This window comes from Epithele typhae, assembly GCF_022376455.1.
Source record: "Epithele typhae strain CBS 203.58 chromosome Unknown BXZ73scaffold_101, whole genome shotgun sequence".
NCBI lineage: Eukaryota > Fungi > Basidiomycota > Agaricomycetes > Polyporales > Epitheliaceae > Epithele > Epithele typhae.
Genome location: NW_025954292.1, coordinates 16,550 through 38,113, shown reverse-complemented (window position 1 = coordinate 38,113; position 21,564 = coordinate 16,550). Strand labels below are relative to the sequence as shown.

Sequence of the window (21,564 nt, the reverse complement as noted above, 5' to 3'; positions counted from 1 at the left end):
CCCAAATACCGCAAAACCCATCGACCGTCTTGGATACTCTCATCGTACGTCCCCTCTTCCGATGCTTTATATCGCATTTGCTCATGCTCCTCAAGTTTCTGTACCCCTCCCGCAAATCGTGCACATCACCTCTCACCCGGTATTCGTGCTTACCCTTGCGTGGCATACACGTGCTAATACTCGTGATGGAAGCGATGTGGCTCCTGGGCACCGCGCGCGCGAACCTCGTCTTCTTTCCCCAACCTGAAGACGTTCCTGGAGGCTATGCCATCCTGTCGCACACCTGGCTCGAAGGAAAGGAAGAGACATTTCAAAAAGTTCAAAAGCTCAACGAAGAATCGAACAGCACCTTCTCCCCGGAAGACCAACGCCCCTTGCCCCGAGCCGAGCTCCGATCTCTCATGGCCCAGGCAATCTCTCAAGAAGCGGCGGCTCGGCGCGACGATCGACGATCTCTCATTTCCGAGGCAGTCCCAAAAGCATTTGCGGCTTGCAGAGACTTGTGGGGTGCTTTCCATTGGGTGGGGTTCCAGATGATGCAGACGCTCGCGTTGCTGTTATACTGTCTACGTCCTTCTAGCGCCTCCTCCGTCGTCCGCGATCGCGCTGAAGGGAATCCCCGAGAGAGAGAAGAGACGAGTACTGAATGCGAGCCGGGTCAGCGTAATGAAACCTCATCTTTCTTCGTCGGCGCTGACACACGCGACGGGTTCAGGTCCACGCGTTCCCGAGACACCGTTTCGCCCTACCCCCGCACCCGTCCAAGGACTTGCTGAGCCATCCCGCTCGTCGCCACCATGGTTCAACCCACGCGATCGCCTCACTCCAAAAGTTCGATCATTCCTTGAGCTCGCCGAACAGCACGGGCACGAGTACGCTTGGGTCGACACGTGCTGTATCAACAAGGAGAGCAGTGCCGAGCTCTCGGAAGGCATCAATTCCATGTTCCGCTACTACGCCCGCTCCACCATCTGCTACGTCTACCTCAGCGACGTTGGATACTCCTACGATGATCCAGACGAAATGTGGATCTTCTTCCGAAGAAGCCGCTGGCACAAGCGGGGCTGGACTCTCCAAGAGCTCATCGCGTCCCGCGTCCTCGTGTTCTATTCCAAAGAGTGGATCTCTCTGGGCACCAAGTACGAACTCGCTGATCGCCTAAAAGAAGCAACTGGGATCTCCGAGGCAGTCCTCCGCTTCGAGAGCCCGTTTACCGACGCGAGCATCGCGACGCGCATATCCTGGGCGGCGCATCGGGAAACCGCGAGGCCGGAAGACGCCGCCTACAGCCTCTTCGGGCTTTTCGGGGTCAACATGCCGACGCTCTACGGCGAAGGGCGGCTCGCATTCTGCCGGCTCCTCATGGAGATCTCGAAGACGTCGCGGGATCCTTCGAGTTTTCTCTTGGGAAGACGACGGGATGTGGGCAAGTTGGAAGACCTCCAATCGGACCTCCAGGGAACACCCAACAGCCGAACTCGTCGCCATCTTCTCCCCCTTCAGCCTTCGCCGACCTTTAGCCTAATCTACCCTGTTCCTGAGGTAATTAGATATGAACACAGCGCCCGATCGCAGAGAGGACAAGATGAGGTACGCTGGTATGGATGCCATTCTACGCTGTGCTACATTGACGACCATTTTAGCAGGGCTCGATTGCAAGCACGACCACAGAACTCCGTGCTCCCACGTTTTCCGTGTCACCAGGCAGGATCGAGCTCCACGCGGCCGTTCTGCCTCTGGATTATACAGAGAGATTCCTCCTCGTCGACTTATTCTGCCGACATCGCATCCCCGTCTTCCTGTTGCTTGAAAGGGTGGACGACTCCAAGCTCAATCCTCACGCTGCTCCGCTATACCAGCCCGCAGAGGGTCCCGTTGTGTCGCTGCGGGAATCAACCACGGCGATCGACTCACATGGCTGGAAGATGACCGATCTCCGCGTTGTAGCCCTCCCGCCGTACACCGGTGACCTCTCCGAGGGCGAAACCGCAGGGATGGAGTCGCTGAGGCGCTTCTGCGAATCCACCACTACCGGCTCCCCCTTTCACCTTGTCTTTCGCGACTTCCTCCAGCTCCAGAAAATTGGACTTTTCTTCGACGGTGACAGAAGCACCCTGCCGCCGCCTCCTTCCACCGAAGACGTCTCTCTTTGTTTTAACCGCCATCCAACGCTCGTTCTTGGGACATGCTCTCGTACCGAGTCCGCCATCGACAACCACCTACGCACATCCAGGCTAACCTCTCTGTCATCCCGGATTGCCACGGAGACGCTAGTAGGTCCAGGCGTACCACGCCGACAACACTTCTGCATCCTTCGTTTGTCCTACAGCGATAAAGAAGCCCCAGCCGCTGGGGCTGCGCATTCGTGCAAAACGGATCATATTGACATGGACGGACCATGGCCAGTGGAGCGCCGAGTGCGGCGGTCGGAAGACGAATTTTTGGCGGGAGTGGCAGTCGTGTTATCGTTCGTTCCTAGTCCGTTGGGTAGAGAAACGCTGCAAGTGAAATTCCGGTTTGAACGAGTCAGGTCACGATAGACGAAGAAATTTATTTGTGTACAGCTTCAGGTCTGGTGGTACGATACGTAGAGCGCCGCCTATTGTAAACATCACCGTACATTTTCCAAAGCCAACCAACAGTTCCATCTATCGATGGCACCGCGCTAAGAACGGTCGTGACGATGCTGTTGCACGCTGATGCGGCGCCAACCCTGGCGTAGACTCGGTGGCAGGGGTGAGGGCGAGGGAGCGATCTCGCGTATCCGCGAGGCTCAGGACGTTGAGTGAGGTGAAAAAAAGGCAAGATACGACGCCCCGCGTGGAGGCAGAACGCACGGCGCACGGAGTGGACGAGGACGGGGGAATAGACGTGAGGAAGAGGAGGTCGGACACACCGGCTGGTAAGATGAAGGACGCGAGGGCGAGAGTCAGGAAGGGGTCGTGTGCGTGTGCGTGTACAAGGTCGAGGTTTAGCGAGAAGAAGTCGAGGCGAAACTGGATGTGCACACCACACACGCGAGAATTGAGGGAGAATTGACTCATAGCCTACAGGCATACAGCGCGCGCGGAGCAAGGGCGTATATATCTAAGAGAAGAGACTGTACCGAAGCCAATTATGAGCCCGTGACGGGGATACACTCCGAAAGAAGCGAGAGAGAGCGTGGAGATGGACGGAGGTGGAGAAAGAGAGAGAGACATGAAAAGGGGACGAAGAAGGGGGAGTCTTGTAAGAAATCAAGTGATAAGAGAACGTACGAGGACGGCTACGGGGTGCCATCGCGAAAAGGAGAGGGCGCTGCGCCGCGGGCGGTGGTGGTGGAGTGCGCGCGGTGTAGACCGCGAGAGTGCACGGAGGACGCCGTGGTGCGATCGCATCTTGACGGGCCCATGCTATATGCCTATGTGGTAGTCATATGGTATCCGCGGGCGGATAGCGAAGGGTGCGCGAGCCGGAATAGACTAGGTACGCGAAGACGAGGACCGAACGCGGAGATGATCGCGCGGGCGTACGTTAGCCTGGTCGACGGTGTAGGGTTCGTGCTCCTGCACTGTACGGCGACAGCGCGTGCGTATCAGTAGAGAGACCCGTTATACGGAGGTGTGATGGTCAGTGCGAGACGGGTCCAATGATTTCCAGTGCACTCACTTACAACCAAGCAGCATTCAGGCCTTCAGGACCACGCGCACTGAAAATCGAGTTCTCAAGAGTAGATGACCTCGCTGCGCGAGTGCTGTGGTCAGTTCTCCATCTGTGTCACTGTCATCCGCGTATTCTCACCGTTATATTAGTGTGCCCGGTCTCCTGATCTTGTATTAACATGGACACGTCCGCTTCAAGGAGATCGAGAGCATGCGGCTGCCGGCGCGAGCGCGCCATGCGCCATCCACTGGCTTCGCTGCGCAAGAACTGGGGCCTATGCAACGGGATTAGCGGTGAGTGAGCGTGCGATATTTCCAGCGCGTGTACCATGAACCCAATGCTCACACCGGAGTACGTTCACACCAGAGTAGCCTGGATCCCGATGCGCTCCGTCAGATCTGAGGCGGCGTTGAGTTGGGCGAGAGGCATAACCAGGCAGAGGTCCCGCCCAACGGTGGCGTTATGGATGTCGAGGAGGGCGAAGGGGCCGGCTTGTTCCTTGGTCGTCGTCGGGACGCTGCTCCGAAGACGAGACGGTCTGTAGATAGGTGAGTCAGTGCACTGTATCAAACGAGGGTATCTCGGAGTACGTACCATTGAGTCCAACACCTCCGAGGAGGAACCCAAGCTCGGAGAGGCGGTCCGTCGGCGAACTCCCGATGTCCAACAGGTTGAATAGATCAACCACATCGTCCGTCCCGGTCTATCAATATCGCGCGCGTCTGTTACAGGACCAACGCCGCAGACGAGTCCCGCCTACTGGGAAGAATTTTTGGGTGGGATTTCTGCAGAAGAGAGTCATCAGTCTCCAATGACCGCTTTCAAAGAAAGGCCAAACGTGCATCGGGTTGTAGAACATGGGGAGAGCGCCTCGGTTCCGCGGGCCGTCTCTCCGCGTAATCCCGAATCTGCCGTAGCATGCTCGTCCACCCTTCCAGATGCGAGGAAGCTCGTCTGAAGACGCGCCCTGCCTGAAAACTGGGTCCCAGCACGTGTTGATCCTCCCGCATCCTCATTCAACCTGCGCATATACTCACCTTGGAGTATAGATGAGAAGGGCACGCGTCCAGATCAGACGTCGCAGTGACGTCACCCCGCTTCCCAGCTCGAATCTGTGTCAAGGTGACCTGACACTGATTGGGGAAATGGGCGCAGAAATTAGCGGGATAGCGCGACGGGTGTGGAGAGAGATCCGGCGACCTAGACAGGGGATTCTCAAGAGAATTGAACAAACGGCACTCACATGGGATCCGATGTCAGAACGTCGCCAACGCTACGGCGCGCTGGGTGACGCAGTGGTCCTGGTTCGTTCAGATATCAACAGCCGTGGACCGCTGGAGGTGGAGTCGGGGTGAGCTGCACGAGGGATCGTGGTTGATATCGAGAGAGGCCGTGGGGTTCGGAGAGAGGACCAGTACGTGTAGTAGCGAAATGGCACGCTGTGAAGAGCGGGTGCCACAGTCGGCATGGAGGATGCGAGGGAAGTGAGTGCGACGACGCGCGCGCGCGCGCGCGTGGCATCGCGGCGGGTACAGCTCGAGCGCGAGCATGCGTGGGGCCGAGCAGACCGCCTCCCCCGCGTCCGGCTCGGCTTGTACCGCGTGCAAGAATGCGGTGGTGGCTCCCACTAGGAGTCGTCGCGGAGACAGTCCGAGGCGCACGGTAGGGGCTTCGCGCGAATTCGAGGGCGGTTAGATGCTTGAGGAGCGTGGCAAGCGCGAGCAATGCGTCGGTCTCGGGGCGGAGGCGCAGCGCGCGCGGAGGGGAGCAAGGGGGCGGAGGAGAGGCCACGCTCGGGCCAGCGCGCGGGGAACGCGTGCGCGTCGGGTGTGCGGTCGCAGCGGGGGTGCCATCACAGGTGCCCGCGACCGGAGGTGGAGGTGGCGACTCGAGTGAGGTTGTCATGTGAGGCGTCGAGGTTCACGCGCGTGGGCGCTGGAGACGCGTCGAGATGGTGGTGAAGGGCCAGGAGAACAGCCGAATGCGCCCGGCGGAGAGGTGCCCGCAGGGAGTCGAGGCGGAGGGCGTCGAAGAGACGGCGCGCTATTGGGAGCAGCGCGTGACGATGCACGGTCGGGAGGGACGTCGAAGGGAACGTCTTTTCGCGTGCGTTGGGAATCAAGAGGATGAAGCCGTGAAGGACGGAGAGCCGCGGGGTGGCGGAGAGGACGTCGGGCGGTTGGGGCGCGACGGCGAGCAGCAGGCGGGAGCCAGGTCGCGCTGGGTACTTGTGGCCGCAATCCCACGCAGACTGGCCCGCGTGGAACGTCGTCGAGGGAAGTGGCAGGATAAGAGGGCGGCCGCTCCAAAAGGTTCGTCCACACCTCGCTATGACCGTGCTCACACACATTTTGGTACGGCCGGCGTCGGGATTCAACGGACGCCACCGCTCTCGTGTTCGCGGCACATGGGGCCGGCCGAGTTTTCAGCAACGCGCAGTTCGCGAGGCGTCGCCGCCGCTGTCCATCTGGGTGTACTTCGTCGACCTTTGCGGAGGGCGCGAGAGCTTTCCGATGTCACGTGGTCGAGTTGTGTGCTCGTCAAGGAGCTCGTACGGCCAGCCTGTCGAGGGTCGTGGCTCATGTGGTCGCGTCAAATTCTTTCCACTCGTGCGGTCCCGCAGCCTGCGTTCAAGTGCTCCAAGAAGTATGCGTAGTTGTGGCGACGAAGTACCTGAACACGGAGAGGGGACGTCAGCTAAAACAAGTCCGAGGATGGTGGCATGAACATATACGCATGTTCGCCATCGATATAAGTAGAAGCGCACCTTGGCTGATGAACAAGTTGAAAGATGTGGCTTGCACACGAGCGACGAGTCGGACCCGATCGCTTACATCAGCCGTCTCGTGTTGGCGCCGCGTTCTCGAGTCCTGTCGAGACTCGGACATCCACTTCCTCCTACCTCCTCTCACCACCCCTATCCTTCCCCGCGGAACCCCCACCGAGACGCGCCCTGCTCTTGCTTCGCCACTTCATCCCCCTCCGATTCATGAGATCATGCTGCAAGTTTAGCACATTTCTCGCGGAGCCCGGAGTGCCGACACCCGTCTCATAAACTCAAAGGGCATAGGTACGCTGCGATCCATACTCCCTGAGTCAGTGTCGCCATGCCTGGTCTGAAACACTACCCGACTTTCCCTCAGGATGCCCCCACCTGTCCTGTTCGTGATCAACTGTGAGCTCGAGATGCGCATGAGGTTGAGAGGTTCTGGAGGGCTGCGACAGGGTTTTGGTAGTGAGTGACTGCGCAGTGCTTGAGTGAACGTTACGACTAACCGGTGATCCTTCCCAAACCTCATGAACCACAGCGTACACGAGGAAGCGGAAGGTATGTTTGCGATGCGCGAAGAGACGATCGCTCTTACCCTCAAGGAGAAGCTCCTCTTTGAGCAGGGAGACCAAGGTGTTTCGTTCGGGTACGTTCTCTCCAACCGCTTGCTTTTGCACTTTCCACCGACCTCCGCATCGGCGCGGCTACAAGGCAGACAGAGGCACGCGCGACGTGCCTGAGTTTGTCAACATCTCCAAGGACGACACGCACGCCTGGCCGGCCGTCGCGCGTCGCACGTACCCCTCCGCCGTCAACGCGCGAATGGATTCCACCATCACGCCGTTCGTGAAGAAGTCGCTCGCGATCCGGCGTCCTCAACGACAAGCTCGGGCCCCCTCGCGTCTCTCCACAAGGTCGAGGAGTTCAGAGCGCCGCCGTATCCCGGGCCGCAGGAGACGACGTTCCTGACGGCGCCCACGGACTTTGGGTCCCTGGTGAGTGGTTTGCCTTGTGGCCCCTCGCGTTGCACTGACATCGCTTCCCTCAATCGTTCCTTCACAACCGCCTCGGGGGCTTGCAGGTGTTCCCGCCAAGGTCTGACCAATGGTTCTGCGTCAAGGTCAGTGATCCTTTTCGATCCGCCGCGCTCATGCTCACGCAGTCGTCCGTCGCTCAGCCCCTGCCCGGACACGCGACCTGCAACATTGGCGACGCGCTCAACATCGTCTCCGGCGGCATCCTACGCTCCAACATCCATCGCGTCGTGTGAGTTTGTCCACGACATTCCCATTTGATACTCCGCGGCTCACCCCCTTCCCAGCCCGCCTCCGCGGGAGCAAGCCCAGTACGAACGGCACTCGGTCGTGTTCTTCACCCCCGAACGACTTCGTCGAGCTGCGGGTTCTGTCCGGGCAGAGCGAGCGCATCGCTGCGGCGGTCGCCTACGCGCCCCCGGGGAAGTACGCCCCTGGCGTGACGGCGATGGAGTGGCTGGCGAGGAGGGTCAAATCGCAGCGGGTGACAAACTGCAAGGTGTGTCCTGTTCCGCTGATGTGCGCTGTTGCCAAGGGCTGACCGTGGTTGCCCATCCTATCCGCATACAGCTCAAACTCAGTGGACTGTGGCCCCAGATGCACCCGCTCTTTCGCGCGCCCCCTGAGCAAAACTACGCGCGCGTACGAACGTCTGCAGCCGCAAGATGATACACCCGACGAACAGCCGGCGGGCGAACGACTGAGTTCCTCAACGTCGCCGCGGAGGACGCGCTTGTGTCCCATGGTCGCGCGCCATATGCCTACCCGCCCTGGTGAATGCGCGCATGGGCGACGCGGTGGGCCCCTTCGTCCGGCGCGCGATCGAGGTGAACGGGACGATGCTCGCGATTCTCAACGAGAAGCTCAGGCTGCCGCGCAGTACGTCCGCATGCAAGCATCGGAAGGAGGAGTGGGGCGGGAGCGAGGTGCGGGTCACGCGGAGCCGGCCGCGCGAGCCGTTCGAGGGCACCGACGAAGCCAAGGCGACGCTCACCGCTCATACCTAATTTGACCACCTGTCGTTCTTTCGTGACTGTTTTGGGGGGCTGCCGGCACGCGGACGTGGCGGTATCGCAAGGTAGGTATCCTTCGCACGATCGCGCTGGTATGGAACTGACAGCCGTCTCGCCGCGATACAGCCTGTTCCCAGCCACGCGATCGGAGATGCGCTGACAATCCTCAGCGGTGGCTTTCTCAGGTCCAACCTCCACCGCATCGTGTAAGCGTTCCGTCACACGCGCACTCTGTCTCCACTGACTCAGATCTGAACAGACCTCCTGGAGAACAGCTGACGCTGTACGAGTGATACTCCCTTGTCTACTTCACTCGACCCGGAAACAGCGTCCAGATGGCTACGCTCGCAGATCAAAGCGCGATCATCAGTGATACGGTTGCTCACGCTACACCGAACCTGCGCGAGATCTTCGACCTCGCATGGACCTCTCACGAGTGGCTCACGCGCTGGATGAAGGACATGCCCATCAACAACCAGAAGGTACGTACACTGACTCTCACACACTTGTGTGCGGCTGACGAACATGGCATGCAGGTGATGCAGGGCACGGACGGGGTTGTTTGGAATGCTAGCCCGGGTGGTACCGAGCATGAGCGCATCGGTCGCTTGAGTATCTTGCATCATGGTGTAGCACAGTGTAGCACTCAGTCGTCGTCGTCTCATGTCATCATCTTTCAGCTGTGAGCCGTTGCGCTCGACGATCGGCATGACCCAAACACGGTGACATGCGTTGCCGCCACCCGGCGATTGCGCATTGAACTGAAGGATGCGTACCCGTTTCTTGTGAGCACTGCAGCGCGTCGTTCTCCGAGCTTCAATATTGGATCCAGTCCGAACGTCGCAGGCACACTTAGAGGTGGTCGCGCCCGTCAGCGAGCACTTGCCACCATTTGCGGCTGAGGGACAGGCGGCCGCGCGCGATCTCGGACGCCTCTAATATCGTGTCTCATTGTGGTCGTCGCCGTGCCAACCGCCGCGGAGGGCCCCTTTGCGGCGGTAGCAGTAGCAGTGCAGATGACCCGTGTGAAGCGTCGCTTACCGCACATCTTTCTCGCCATTCTTCGACCTCTGAGTTGTCGGTGTCCGCGCGGCGGTCGCACACAGTGCAGACCGACCGAACGCCGCCTGACCTAGCTCAAACGAAGCATCTTTATGAGTGGCAGCCATGCGGGAAAGTTTTTAGAATGCATCCCATACCACGACGAGATGAAGGGTCTTTGAGCAAAGCGCGGGGACTTCCTCAGGCCAGTGCGTGGCTGATGTCGATGAGACGAGCATGACAGTAGAGAATACCCTGAGTCAGAGGAGAGGGCGGACGGAGGGGAACAACCCCATCGGTCCTCATGCTTTTATAAGGCTACACGGATGGTGGCGGATTCATCTGATGCGATCACACCTTGCGGATTGGGCGATTCTGAGACATTTCCAGGGCCATCATTTCGCGCCACAACGGACGGACAAAACAAGTAGCGCCAAGGTGCGAGCGGCGAAGCCGCACGTACGCCGTGCAGGTAGCGTCAGGCCTGTAGGTTCTTTTCCAGATACGAGGAAAGTCTCCGACTCAATATTTGCGAACGCACTCTACGCATTGACAGATGACGAGTGTCTAGACACGCGGAGTCTCGCCTGCAGCGTCCCCTGGGCCCCCGCGCAAACTGAACAGACTCCGGCATACATCCCACCTGCACGGTCACGCCATCCACCCTGCTCGCTCCCCCTCGACACGAGTAATTCGGGTGGAGATTGCGCCCGAGCCCGATCACGATTGCATCCCGCCGGTATCCCTTCCCGCAGGCTTGACGGTCTTGAAGCTTTCTCGAAAGCTTCGGGCGCGCCCCCGTCGGACTAGGCTTAATGCACGCTGCAGGCCGCACAGCTGGCAGCGCGCGATCGAGCAGCAGCGCGTCCCGCCCGCCGTCCGGAGCAGGTTCAAACCGATGGGCCGCAGGTTGTTTCGTCGAGCGCTGCGCTGCGCTCTAGATCTGCGACCCGCATCCGGAAGAACGAGTCGCCATGGACCGGCGGAGCAGAAAGCCTTGCTCGTTCGTCTCAAACCCTAAGCTCTAGTAACGTCAATCAAACGATCACCTCTGAACGCAAAAAGGCTGGCGCACCTTGGGACCGATTCTCGCCTCGGCACAGCACCGTGCATGCCGCCTCTCACCCCGCATCCGTACCACCCGCCTTTCGCTCATCCGGACCCGCACGGACTTGCTGCGGTGCACGTACTCGAGCTCGGTGAGCACGAATGCCGTCCCTGGGTCCCTAGCACCGGCCCCCACGGCCGGTCCTCGAACACGCGCCGGACCAGGTCGGCCTCGGCGAGCGAGCCGAGAGAGATGGCGTCCACGCGGCACAGGACGAGGAGCGTGCACAGCTCCACCACGGGGGCGGGTGCCCCGTCATGAACATGTGCATTGCGCTCGTTGGCTCGAGCGGCGCCTCCCGCACGGCGATGTCCGCGCGCGCACCAAACCGGCTGGGAGCGCGGAGAAGCGGAGGGCGGCGAGCGTGGTCTCGAGCACGATGTCGAGGTTGACGAGCCACCGGGTCCGTGAGCATGCGCCGCGGCTTGCGATCCGAGATCGGGAACGTGCCGTGGAGCCGCTGAGGATGCGTGCGTGAAACCCGGAGAGCCAGTAGGTGAGGTGGCCGACGCGTTGGAGGCGCATGGAGAGGCCGAAGAACGCGACCACGTTCGGGGGAAGGCAGACGTTCATCGGAGAATGGCGTGTGCGTCCAAGGATGAAGGTGTTGCCGAGCACGCGCGTGGCCAGGTGTTGACACCCGTCGCGAGCTCGGCGAGGGGATGCGGGAGTGGGGAGTGGCTGGCGACCTATGACAGACCCCGTCTATGATGGCGAAGGAGTCGATCCGATTGCGTCTCGTGTAGCAAAGTACCTCGTCAGGGAGCATGAGTGTACCTGTTGGGAATGTTCAGCATGACTAGTGCAACAGCAAGCGAGCGAGCAACATACGTACGAAAGGCCCCGTCGGATTCTTCCCCGATGGCAAACAGTTTCACGACACAGGTGCTTGATGGCCATCTTGGAGGCACGTCGCGGTGCAGAAGGTAGATGGTGGTGGTCATGGGATCATGGGTGCAGTCCCTGGTCCACGTGCGTTAGATAAAGCCATAAAGGAGACAGACGTCGACTTACGGAACGTTACTCCTCCGCATCCGCGTGAGGTGGGAGAGGAACGCCTCTAACCGATTCGAATCGCCCATACGCATCTTCAAAAAGCCCACCGTCGACGAATTAGATGGTCATCTTTGACTGTATGGCCCTGATGGCCGCAGCGATGTCGTTGAGGCGAATTAGTGTGATCTGTGTCGCAAGACGCGGCTGGATGCGCCCGGCGGAGACGTATCCGACGGCGAGCACAGCGCGCCAGTGGGGGTACTGCGTGATGATGACGGTGCGCGCGGCGAGAAGATGGACGGTCTGGAGGGGGGTCGACGGAAACGTCTGTTCCCGTACGTTTGGGATTAAGAGGTTGGAGACGTGGAGGACGGAGAGCCGGAGTGCGGCGGAGAGGGAACGTCCGACGGATGGGGCGCAGCGGCAAGCAACAGATGGGATCCTGGGAGCTGGATCACCGCGTTGCGTACTTGTGGGCGCAATCCCACAGACTGGCCCGCGCGGGACGGCGTCGACGGAACGGGCTCAGAGGGCGGCCGCTCCGGAAGGTTCGTCCATACCGCGCTACGGCCGTGCTGGGACACGTTTTGGGTACGGCCAGCATCGGGATTCAGCGGACGCTTCAGCTCTCGTGTTCACGGAATACGGGGCCGGACGAGTCTTCAGTGACGCGCAGTTCGCGAGCTATCGCTGCTGTCCATCGAGGCGGGTGTGCTCCGTCGACCTTGGGCGCGAGGGATTTGCGATGGCACGTGGTCGGGTTGTGTGCTCAATTCAAGCAATTGGTGCGGCCAGCCTGTCGGGGGGTGTGGCCCATGCGGCCGCGTCAACTTCTTCTTTCCACTCGCGCGGTCCCACGGCCTGCGTATGAAGTTGACGTCGTAGACTAAATGGCCGACCACGAGACGACGGTCTTGAATGTGGCGGGCGTCGCGGACGCTGAGAAGTGACTTTGTGAGCAACGATGGGCGAGGCTTCAACGGCCGCACATACCTGGCAGCGCACTGGTTTGGTCCTGCGGAATTCATCGTTCCATCCGGATCTTCATATCTGCACACGAGCGCGTCTTGAGCCTGAACTTGCGCGCACCGCACCATAGAGCGCGTGTCTTGCGTCTGTGGGACGTCGTCAGGACCGTCACCGTGCCTCATCGAGTACCTCTGGCACGTATTGAGCCCGGACAGAACTCCTCAAGCGGCCTAGTTCATCATCACTTGTCCACAGAACAAGGATGCTAGACCCCTGTCCGCCACCAGAGTGCTCATTCCTCCGGAACACGACCCCAGCGCCATCTACCCCCGGGCCCCCAGAAACACCCTGCGGCCGTCGACGCCTTCCATATTGCGAGTGCATCGCGGTGGGGGCATCGAAAGGGACGCACCCGAGCGAGAGATGCGGGGGGGAACACAAGAGCGAGGGCGTGAGCTGACGTACCGGCATGCCCCATCTCCTCCTCTAGACCTGTCTGCGACGTCGTGCGGGCGAGCGGGCGAGGGCGAGTGTGCGAGAGAGGGCGGATGTGCGGCGACAAGCGAGTGCGCAGACGCGGCGGCGACGACCGGATACGGCGTTTATCCGGGCCGGAGTCGTGCCATCTGAGATCTGAGCGATGACGTCGGCGACCGGCGTCGATGCGTCTGCCGAGTGCCTGCTGTCACGCTGACTCTCATAGCATTTTGCGACTCTTGCGATTGCTGCAGACCGCTACATATATTGTCGACACTTGTTACTACATGGGATATCAAGCTACTCCCCTGTCGTCTGTAACTGTGCCCCTCTGCCGACTCGCGTCTGCGTCGGACGCGATGTCGCCGGAGTGCGTCTCCGAGACGCTCCGCGCCTCCAACAGCACGCACGCGGGGCTCACAGAGTGGTCGGAGTCCGCTGCGCAGGGGACAAAGGACGACGCGAGGCGATGAAGGGAGCGCCTCGGGTTGTGCGTGCACGTTGAGCGGCGAGGGCGGGTGGGCTGCGGCCGTGAGGGGCTGGGGGAGACGGGCCTGCTGAGGACGCAGATGTGGATGCGCGCGCGTGGTGCTTCGCATGCCATGCCGCTTCTCCTCGTCGAAGACCACCAGAAAGCCCCTTGATGATCGCGTGATGAGCAAAGAGGCTCTAGCAAAGGCTCATCCGCTGCTTGCGCATGTCCTCGATCACATGCCAGGTCGGCTCGGAGTCGTGCGTCGACAGCGACAGCGGCGACGAGTCCGAGTGCAGCCTGCGCGGGTCGGGCGACGCTTCTGCGACGTGCGTCGTGCCGTCGGGCGAGGGGCGGCTACCGGAGTTCTGGAACGCCTTCCGCGGATTGTTGGCGTTGGCGGAGAAGGACAGAAGCGGGGCAGGAAGGGCCCGCGGCAGCGGCGAGCACTGGAGGGGGGCGAGAGCGAGTGCCCCTCCTTCGACCAGTGGACTTCGGACCACCAGGAGTGGACCCGTTGCAGCTGGGCGGCGAGCGACAGGTCCGAGGACAAAGATGCTTCGGCCTCCGGCGGTGTCGAGGAGCTAGAAACCGTATCGCTCGTCGACGTCGATTCCAGGACGTTGACGCACAACCTCCCCGTCCTTCCGATGACGGAGCCCGGACGCGCTCATCGCTGGCGAGCTTGGCCGCCGGACGGGAGGTTCGCGTGTTCCCACTGCTCCGACCCGCGGAGCCGCCGCTGTTGCCACCCCCATCGCCGCGCGACGGACCTCCTCCACGGGCTCGGGCGAAGCCTGCAGTGTCGGGGACCGGACCGCGTCGAACGAGCGCGGCAGCGTGTGGGGCGTGGAGGCGACAGGGAGCGGACGGGAGCGGGCGTCGACATCCATGAATTTCGAGGTGAAGCCGGCGACAGGGACATCAACTTCGCAGTCGCCGACAGAGACCGGAACCGTGGGCTGTGCGTCGTCCCTTCGTCACCGTTGGGAAGTTGGATGGAGCCGGGGGATCCGCGTTGCTGGGGGCGTCGCTGGGGACGCTGGTGCATCTGCGTTGCTCGTCGGACACACTTCAGTGGCCCTGATCTCCGACGCGGCTTGCGAGATGACAAGGTCGTCGACATAGGCCTCCTTGTGCTTCTGCATCTTGCCGCGGACGGCGTCGATGGCGATGAACACACTAGTCCGCCGGACTCCGGATGAGCAGTGGAGGAGCACGGGGGTGTTGTCCTTCGCAAGTATCGCAACACGAGTAGAAGCCTCGACTTCTTCCGCGGCACAGTCCTTGTTCGAGACGATCGTCTTGCCATGTGCACGTGGGAGGCTCTTGGCAGTAGACTGGCCGAGCGGTCCTTCGTCCCGTGGGGTTGACCGGTCGAACAGGCATGTTCGACGGTGTTGCTGTGGGACAGAGGCCGAGTAGCGGAAGGCAGTGAAGATCTCCCCAAGAGCGAGCGAGGATAAGACCCCGGAGCAGCCGCAAACGCGAGAAGTTACGATTGCGCAGAGAGGATCCTGCGACATCGATGATCCGTGCGAGTCGTTGGTCCACTGCTGTCAAGAATGTTGGACATCTGTTATCTTCGATATGTTAGAAAGTGCATGGAAAATCAAAAAAGCGAAACAACGCACCGCGGCTTAGTTGCAAGCAGGATTGTCTCCGTTATAGACCAGTACTCGACCTCGGGAGGCGAGAAGCTATAGGTGGGGACGCGTGAAACACATCGTTGTCCCAACGGGCTGGAATAGAATCATCCTCAGCACGAGTGAATCCATGTGATCGTAGCACAATACACACCTCGGTTGCGCGAAGTCGAAGCGCGACAAGCCCTTCTGCTACCTTTGACTGCCATTCCCTCTTCAGGTTGAGCCGTCGAGGGAGCCACAGGAGTGTTGGCACGCCAGCTCGTGGGCAGCTTACGCAGCTACATACTCTCGTCCGCGCGCGAGACCCCTTAGCGAGTAAAGGTTCGCCAAAAAAGACCCGTCAGCTACCGCACTACATCGCAGGGGAGCGCCGACTGCGGTACGGGGTAACCAGAAGAATGACCTGAACTCACCGTTAACACTGGGTTGCTTCTTGAGCGCACCCGCCAGGGATTCCCGAGCGATGTACACGTTGAACAGGTCGACGCTCATGAATGTTGACAACGTCTTGTATTTCGATGAGGCATTGAACATGCGCCTCGACGACTGACATCGCCTGCCGATGGCGACCAAACTATGGATGAGGGAGAACGCGCACGTCTGAGAGGACGCGGCGATTGCGACGGTAAGCAGTCGACACAACCACAGGGCAGGGTAGGCGTTGATCGTGGTGTGGGGAACGGGCGCAGCTGTGGACTCACCCTTGGCCTCAGCCACTGCCGTCGATCCTACGCTCCCGCTCGAGATTCCCAGGCCGTCGTATGATTGCGGAGAGCGGGTGTTCACTGACGAGGCGGCCGACAGTCCTGCACCGGAGGTCAGAGGGACCCTGGCAAAGAATGAAGACACTGGCAGATACGTACCGAGCTAGATTCGATGACAGGTGGCGAGTGGGCCTCTGCTGTCAAGAGCCAGCGAGATGGCTAGACCGCCTGTTCAGTATCTGTGGACGCAACGATACGCAGACTGTCAAAAGAACGCACCCTGTGAAGGCGACTCCTGCTGGTCTCACAGGGTTGGAACTTGACCACGCGAGGACCACCGAGAAGAAACGAGAGCGCGTCGCCCGCGTCTAGGGAAGAGGCGCGAGGGTGTGGACGAAGAGCAGGAGAGAGCGTAGCACCTGCGCCTCCGGCCTGCGGGTGTTCCGGCGTCCGGCGGCGCTCGGTCCGCAGTGCCCAAACAGGCGCGTCGTCATCGGCGCTTGCAGATTGTCCTATGCTTGCCGTGCGCACGGCGACGCCCATCTCCGTGGGCAGCGTCTCGAGACGGAGGACGAAGACGGGGTGCGCGTTGTGCGCCCAATGCGCTCCGCGAGCTCGTATCGCTTGGTGCCGACTCCTGCGCATTTCCGTCCCCCTCCGGATCCTGGGCGGCGCGGACGTCCTCGCCATGTCTTCTTCCCCATCCTATTGGCTACGCCGCGCCTGGTCAGCCGCGCCCGCTCCACCTGAACGGTCCCGCCTTCCACGCATTTCGCTCCGCCGCCTTGAGTCCGTCAATCCGCCGCAGCACCGTGTCCACGGGCATCGCGGGGGATAACACCACGATCCGCTTCGGCACGAGTGACTCGGGCTCGAACTTCTCCCACTGCGACGTCAACGAACGCCGCGGGAACAGAAGACGATATATCGCTCATGAACGCCTGGAGCAAACGAGGAAGAGACGGCCGCCGATACCGACAGAATGCGGACCGTGGGCTGGTTGGCGCTGGTGCCTGCGTTTCGAGCCAATTGCGTCCCCCGCAAAACACGCGGCGCATATCGTCTGTGGAAGCTCCCCTCGAAGTTCCCCCTCCGAGTCTAGAGCCGCACCACGACCGAATGCTCGTTTCTCGCTGTTTCGACTCTGATTCCGGAACCCTCTGTTCGGCACGTCCTCCTGGACATGCGTTATCGTCCGCGTGGTCGAGCGCACCGCGGTGATCATGTGAGTCTGCAGCTCGCTCCTCACTTCCTTCCTGCGCTCAAGGTGCTACTCCGGGATATTGATGCCCGCTGCCCCGCTGCTCTTCAGTATCATGGATCTTGCTATTCACGCGGACGTGCTCTTGTGACCGACTGAGGTTGCGAAGATCATCGGTGCAAACATCTCCGCAGCGATGCTTCTGTGCACAACCCTCCTGGGGTCATCGGCAACGCGGCGGGGCACTGCCGCGGACCTGCCTGAACCCTCGTTGCAACGGTATGTTTTGTGCATGCCTGGACCAGCTGACTCATTTGTCTCAGGGGTGTTCATCTCCGCTCAAACCAGGGCTGTGCGGCTGGGAGATCTAGAACATCGCGGTTCTCCTTCCTGGAGACGGCGTCGAGCTGCTTTCCGATCCCCCGCTTCGCCCACCACTGGCATATGGTGCCCATTCGCGCGCATACACTTTCATTTATAACGAGCGCGACTGAGACACTCGCGGTTACTGGAGTCCACTCCGGCGATCCAAGCGTCGGCGAACATCTGGGTATCGGACCACACCATGTACCTTGCGACGAATGACATACCTCTCAGCCTCGCCCAAGGGTGAACACGCACGTTATCAGAACCTGACATCTTCGTGGCAGGGAAGGTCATCTCGCCCTGGTAGCGCGAAGCCTGCCCACACTGTGTTCGCTTTCATTTCTCAGCAGAAGCATCGGAAGTGCTCCGAGGCTATCGCATGCATGTTCCGCATGGCGGAGCGTGCGGTCGGTGTATGAGACCGGGGTCGCCCTTGCAGCAACTTGGCCTCTTGCGTCTCGCCCTCAGCCCTCGACCCATCTCACGTCTCCTCCCGTCCATCTTGTGTCTCCTCCCAGCCATCGACATCCTCTGTGAACCCAAGTACCGCAAAACCCATCGACCGTCTTGGATACTCTCATCGTACGTCCCCTCTTCTGATGCTTTGTATCGCATTTTCTCATGCTCCCCAAGTTTCTGTACCCCTCCCGCAAATTGTGCACATCACCTCTCACCCGGTATTCGTGCTTACTCTCGCGTGACATACATGTGCTAATATTCGTGATAGAAGCGATGTGGCTCCTGGGAACCGCGCGCGCGAACCTCGTCTTCTTTCCCCAACCTGAGCGCGTTTCTGGAGGCTATGCCATCCTGTCGCACACCTGGGGGGAGGAAGAAGATACGTTTCAAAAGGTTCAAAAGCTGAACGTAGAATCCAACAGCACCTTCTCCCCGGAAGACCAACATCCCTTGCCTCGAACCGAGCTCCGATCTCTAATTTCTGAAGCAGTCTCAAGGGAATCTGCGGCTCGCAGAGACTTGGAAGATGCTCTCCATCGGGTGGAGTCCCAGATCATGCAGATACTTCAGTTGACTCCTCCTTGCCGTACCAATTCCTCCCCCGTAGTCTGTGATTCTACCGAAGGGAATCGAGCATCCGATACCGTTGAATGCGAGCCAGGTCAGTGTAATCAAAGCTCACTTATCCTCCGAGTCGGCGCTGACATACGACTCGACCCAAGGCCGCTCGACACATTCAGACCCACGTGCCCCTGCGATACCGTTTTCCCCTACTCCTACACCCGTCAAAGGACTCGCTGAGCCACACCGGTCGTCACCGCCATGGTTCAACCCACGCGATCGCCTCACTTCAAAAGTTCGATCATTCCTTGAGCTCGCCGAACGGCACGGGCATGAGTACGCTTGGGTCGACACATGCTGTATCAACAAGGAGAGCAGCGCCGAGCTCTCGGAAGGCATCAATTCCATGTTCCGCTACTACGCCGTCTCCGCCATCTGCTACGTCTATCTCAGCGACGTCGAATACTCCGACACTCGTTCACGTCGCATGTGGCGCTACTTCCGATGGAGCCGCTGGCACTCGCGGGGCTGGACACTCCAAGAGCTCATCGCGTCCCGCATCCTCGTGTTCTATTCCAAGGAGTGGATCTGTCTGGGCACCAAGTACGAGCTCGCCGATCACCTGCAACAAGCAACCGGAGTCTCCACGGCAGTCCTCCGCTTCGAGATCCCGTTTACCGACGCGAGCATCGCGACGCGCATGTTCTGGGCGGCGCATCGGGAAACCACGAGGCCGGAAGACGGTGCCTACAGCCTCTTCGGGCTTTTCGGGGTCAATATGCCGACGCTCTACGGCGAAGGGCAGCACGCATTCTGCCGGCTCTTTATGGAGATCTTGAAGACTTCGCAGGATCCTTCGATATTTCTTCTGGGAGATCGACGGTATACGGGCAATTTGAAACAACTCCAATCGGACCTTCAGGGAACACCTCAAAGCCGAACGCGTCGTCATCTTCTCCCCCTTCAGACTTCGCCGAACTTTATCCGAACCCGTCGCCATCCTCTCATCCTTCAGCGTTTGTACCAAAATCGTCCTGTGTTCTACGACACAAGCGCCCGCTCTCAGACGGGACAAAATGAGGTACGTTGGTATGGATGCCATTCTACGCTGTACTACATTGACGACCATCTTAGCACGGTTCGATCGCAAGCGCGACCGCAGAACTTCATGCTCCCGTGTTCTCCGTGTCACCAGGCGGGATCGAGCTCCACGCGGCTGTTCTACCTCTGGATGATACAGAGAGATTCCTCCTCGTTGACTTATTCTGCCGAGATCCCGACCCCGTCTTCCTCTTGCTTGAAAGGGTGGATGACGACGTCAACGCTAGCGCTGCTCCACACTACCAGCCCGCAGAGGAACCCGTTGTGTCGCTGTGGGAATCAAGCACGGCGATCGACTCACATGGCTGGACGATGACCGATCTCCGCGTTGTAGCCCTCCCTCCGTACACCGGTGGCCTCTTCGAGGGCGAAACCGCAGGGATGGAGTCGCTGAGGCGCTTCTGCGAAGCCACCACTACCGGCTCCGCCTTTCACCTTGTCTTTCGCGACTTCCTCCAGTTCCGGAAAAGATTCATGGTCTTCGACGGTGACAGAAGCACCCTGCCGCCGCCTCCTTCCACTGAAAACGTCTCCCTTCATTTCAAGTACATCGTTTCTGCAACACTTGTAGTCGTTCTTGGGACATGCTCTCGTACCGAGTCCGCCATCGACAACCGTGACCCACGCTCATCCAGCCCAACCTCTCAGTCATCCTGGATCGCCACGGAGACGCCAGGTCCAGGCGTACCACGCCGACCACGCTTCTGCATCCTTCGTTTGTCCGACAGCGATGAAGAAGCCCCGGCCGCTGCGGCTGCACATTCATGCGAAACGGATCATATCGATATGAATGGACCATGGCCAGTGGAGCGCCGAGCGCAGGGTGTGGCTTGGGACGTCGTATTATTGTTCTTTCCTAGTCCGTTGGGTAGAGAAACGCTGCAAGTGAAATTCCGGTTGGAATGATTCCTCTTGTTTAGATGAAGAAATCGATTTGTGTACAGCTTCAGGTCTGGTGGTACGAGACGTAGAGCGCGGCCTATTGTAAATATCACCGCACATTTTCTAGAGCCAACCAACAGTTCCGTCTATCGATAGCACCGCGCATGGAACGGTCGTGACGATGCTGTTGCACACTGATGTGGCGCTAACTCTGGCGTGGAGTCAGTAGCAGGTGTGAGGGCGAGGGAGCGATCTCGTGTAACCGCAAGGCTCAGGATATCGAGTGAGGTAAAAACGAAGCAAGATACGACGCCCTGCGTGGAGGCTGAACGCGGGGCACGCGAAGTGGACGAGGATGAGGGAATAGACGCAGGGGAGGCGAGCTCGCGCACACGGGCTGGCAAGATGAAGGACGCGAGGGCGAGATTCAGGAAGGGGTCTTGGGCGTGTGCGTGGGCGAGGTCGAGGTGTAGCGAGAAGATATCAAGGCGAAGCTGAATGAGCATACCGCACACGCGAGAATAGGGCGGCCTCAGGGGGAAAGTTGACTCAAAGCCTCCATACATACAGCGCGCGCGGCGCGAGGGCGTATCTAGGAGAAGATACTGTACCGAATCCAACTATAAATCCGCGATGCGGGTGATACGACGAAAGAAGCGAGAGAGAGCGTGGAGATGGACGGAGGTGGACCAAGACAGAGAGAAATGAACAGGGGACGAAGAAGGTGGATATTCCGGAGCGTTTGATAGGCAATCAAGTGAAAAGAGGACGTACGATTACGGCTACGGGGTGCCATCGCGAGAGGGAGAGGGCGCCGCGCCGCGGGTGGTTGTGGTCGAGTGCGCGCGGTGTAGACCGCGAGAGTGCACGGATGACGCCGCGGTGCGATCGCATGTGTCGCATCTTGACGGGCCCATGCTATATGCCCACGCGGTAGTCCTGTGGTATCCGCGGGCGGATAGCGAAGGGTGCGCGAGCCGGAATAGACTAGGTGCGCGAAGACGAGGACCAAGCGCGGAGATGATCGCGCGGGCGTTAGCCTGCTCGAAGGTGTGTTCCACCGTACGGCGACAGCGCGTGTGTATCAGTCGATAGGCCCGTTATACGGACGTGTGTGAG

General features: G+C 60.1%; 7 protein-coding genes across 7 annotated transcripts; 4 read left to right on the top strand and 3 right to left on the bottom strand.

Annotated features, from left to right (window-relative positions):
- Positions 1–194: 194 nt before the first annotated feature.
- On the top strand, positions 195–1,589 carry BXZ73DRAFT_93044 (heterokaryon incompatibility protein-domain-containing protein; the record flags this gene model as incomplete). Its single annotated transcript, XM_048026569.1, has 3 exons — positions 195–317; positions 778–1,422; positions 1,563–1,589. 3 exons carry the CDS (start codon positions 195–197, stop codon positions 1,587–1,589), a joined length of 795 nt encoding a protein of 264 aa, XP_047872037.1.
- A 2,410-nt stretch (positions 1,590–3,999) lies between these two features.
- On the bottom strand, positions 4,000–4,501 carry BXZ73DRAFT_107151 (uncharacterized protein; the record flags this gene model as incomplete). Its single annotated transcript, XM_048016846.1, has 3 exons — positions 4,000–4,180; positions 4,233–4,345; positions 4,403–4,501. 3 exons carry the CDS (start codon positions 4,499–4,501, stop codon positions 4,000–4,002), a joined length of 393 nt encoding a protein of 130 aa, XP_047872036.1.
- Positions 4,502–6,939: 2,438 nt separating this feature from the next.
- On the top strand, positions 6,940–9,145 carry BXZ73DRAFT_107149 (uncharacterized protein; the record flags this gene model as incomplete). Its single annotated transcript, XM_048016845.1, has 11 exons — positions 6,940–7,058; positions 7,132–7,254; positions 7,299–7,407; positions 7,494–7,532; positions 7,590–7,678; positions 7,750–7,945; positions 8,017–8,088; positions 8,586–8,665; positions 8,719–8,742; positions 8,788–8,941; positions 8,996–9,145. The coding sequence occupies 11 exons, from the start codon at positions 6,940–6,942 to the stop codon at positions 9,143–9,145; spliced, it is 1,155 nt and encodes a 384-aa protein (XP_047872035.1).
- Positions 9,146–10,437: 1,292 nt separating this feature from the next.
- Positions 10,438–11,696, bottom strand: BXZ73DRAFT_107148 (uncharacterized protein; the record flags this gene model as incomplete). The annotated part of the gene is made up of 6 exons (XM_048016844.1): positions 10,438–10,517; positions 10,691–10,838; positions 10,933–11,313; positions 11,363–11,385; positions 11,444–11,571; positions 11,623–11,696. The coding sequence occupies 6 exons, from the start codon at positions 11,694–11,696 to the stop codon at positions 10,438–10,440; spliced, it is 834 nt and encodes a 277-aa protein (XP_047872034.1).
- Positions 11,697–13,719: 2,023 nt separating this feature from the next.
- BXZ73DRAFT_107147 (uncharacterized protein) lies at positions 13,720–15,048 on the bottom strand (the record flags this gene model as incomplete). Its single annotated transcript, XM_048016843.1, has 3 exons — positions 13,720–13,971; positions 14,296–14,484; positions 14,596–15,048. The coding sequence occupies 3 exons, from the start codon at positions 15,046–15,048 to the stop codon at positions 13,720–13,722; spliced, it is 894 nt and encodes a 297-aa protein (XP_047872033.1).
- Positions 15,049–16,579: 1,531 nt separating this feature from the next.
- Positions 16,580–16,774, top strand: BXZ73DRAFT_36775 (uncharacterized protein; the record flags this gene model as incomplete). Its single annotated transcript, XM_048017892.1, has 1 exon — positions 16,580–16,774. A coding segment is annotated over one exon (195 nt), but the record flags the coding sequence as incomplete, so codon positions are not given.
- A 1,400-nt stretch (positions 16,775–18,174) lies between these two features.
- Positions 18,175–19,336, top strand: BXZ73DRAFT_34052 (heterokaryon incompatibility protein-domain-containing protein; the record flags this gene model as incomplete). The annotated part of the gene is made up of 2 exons (XM_048017839.1): positions 18,175–18,309; positions 18,704–19,336. Coding segments are annotated over 2 exons (768 nt in total), but the record flags the coding sequence as incomplete, so codon positions are not given.
- Positions 19,337–21,564: the final 2,228 nt, after the last annotated feature.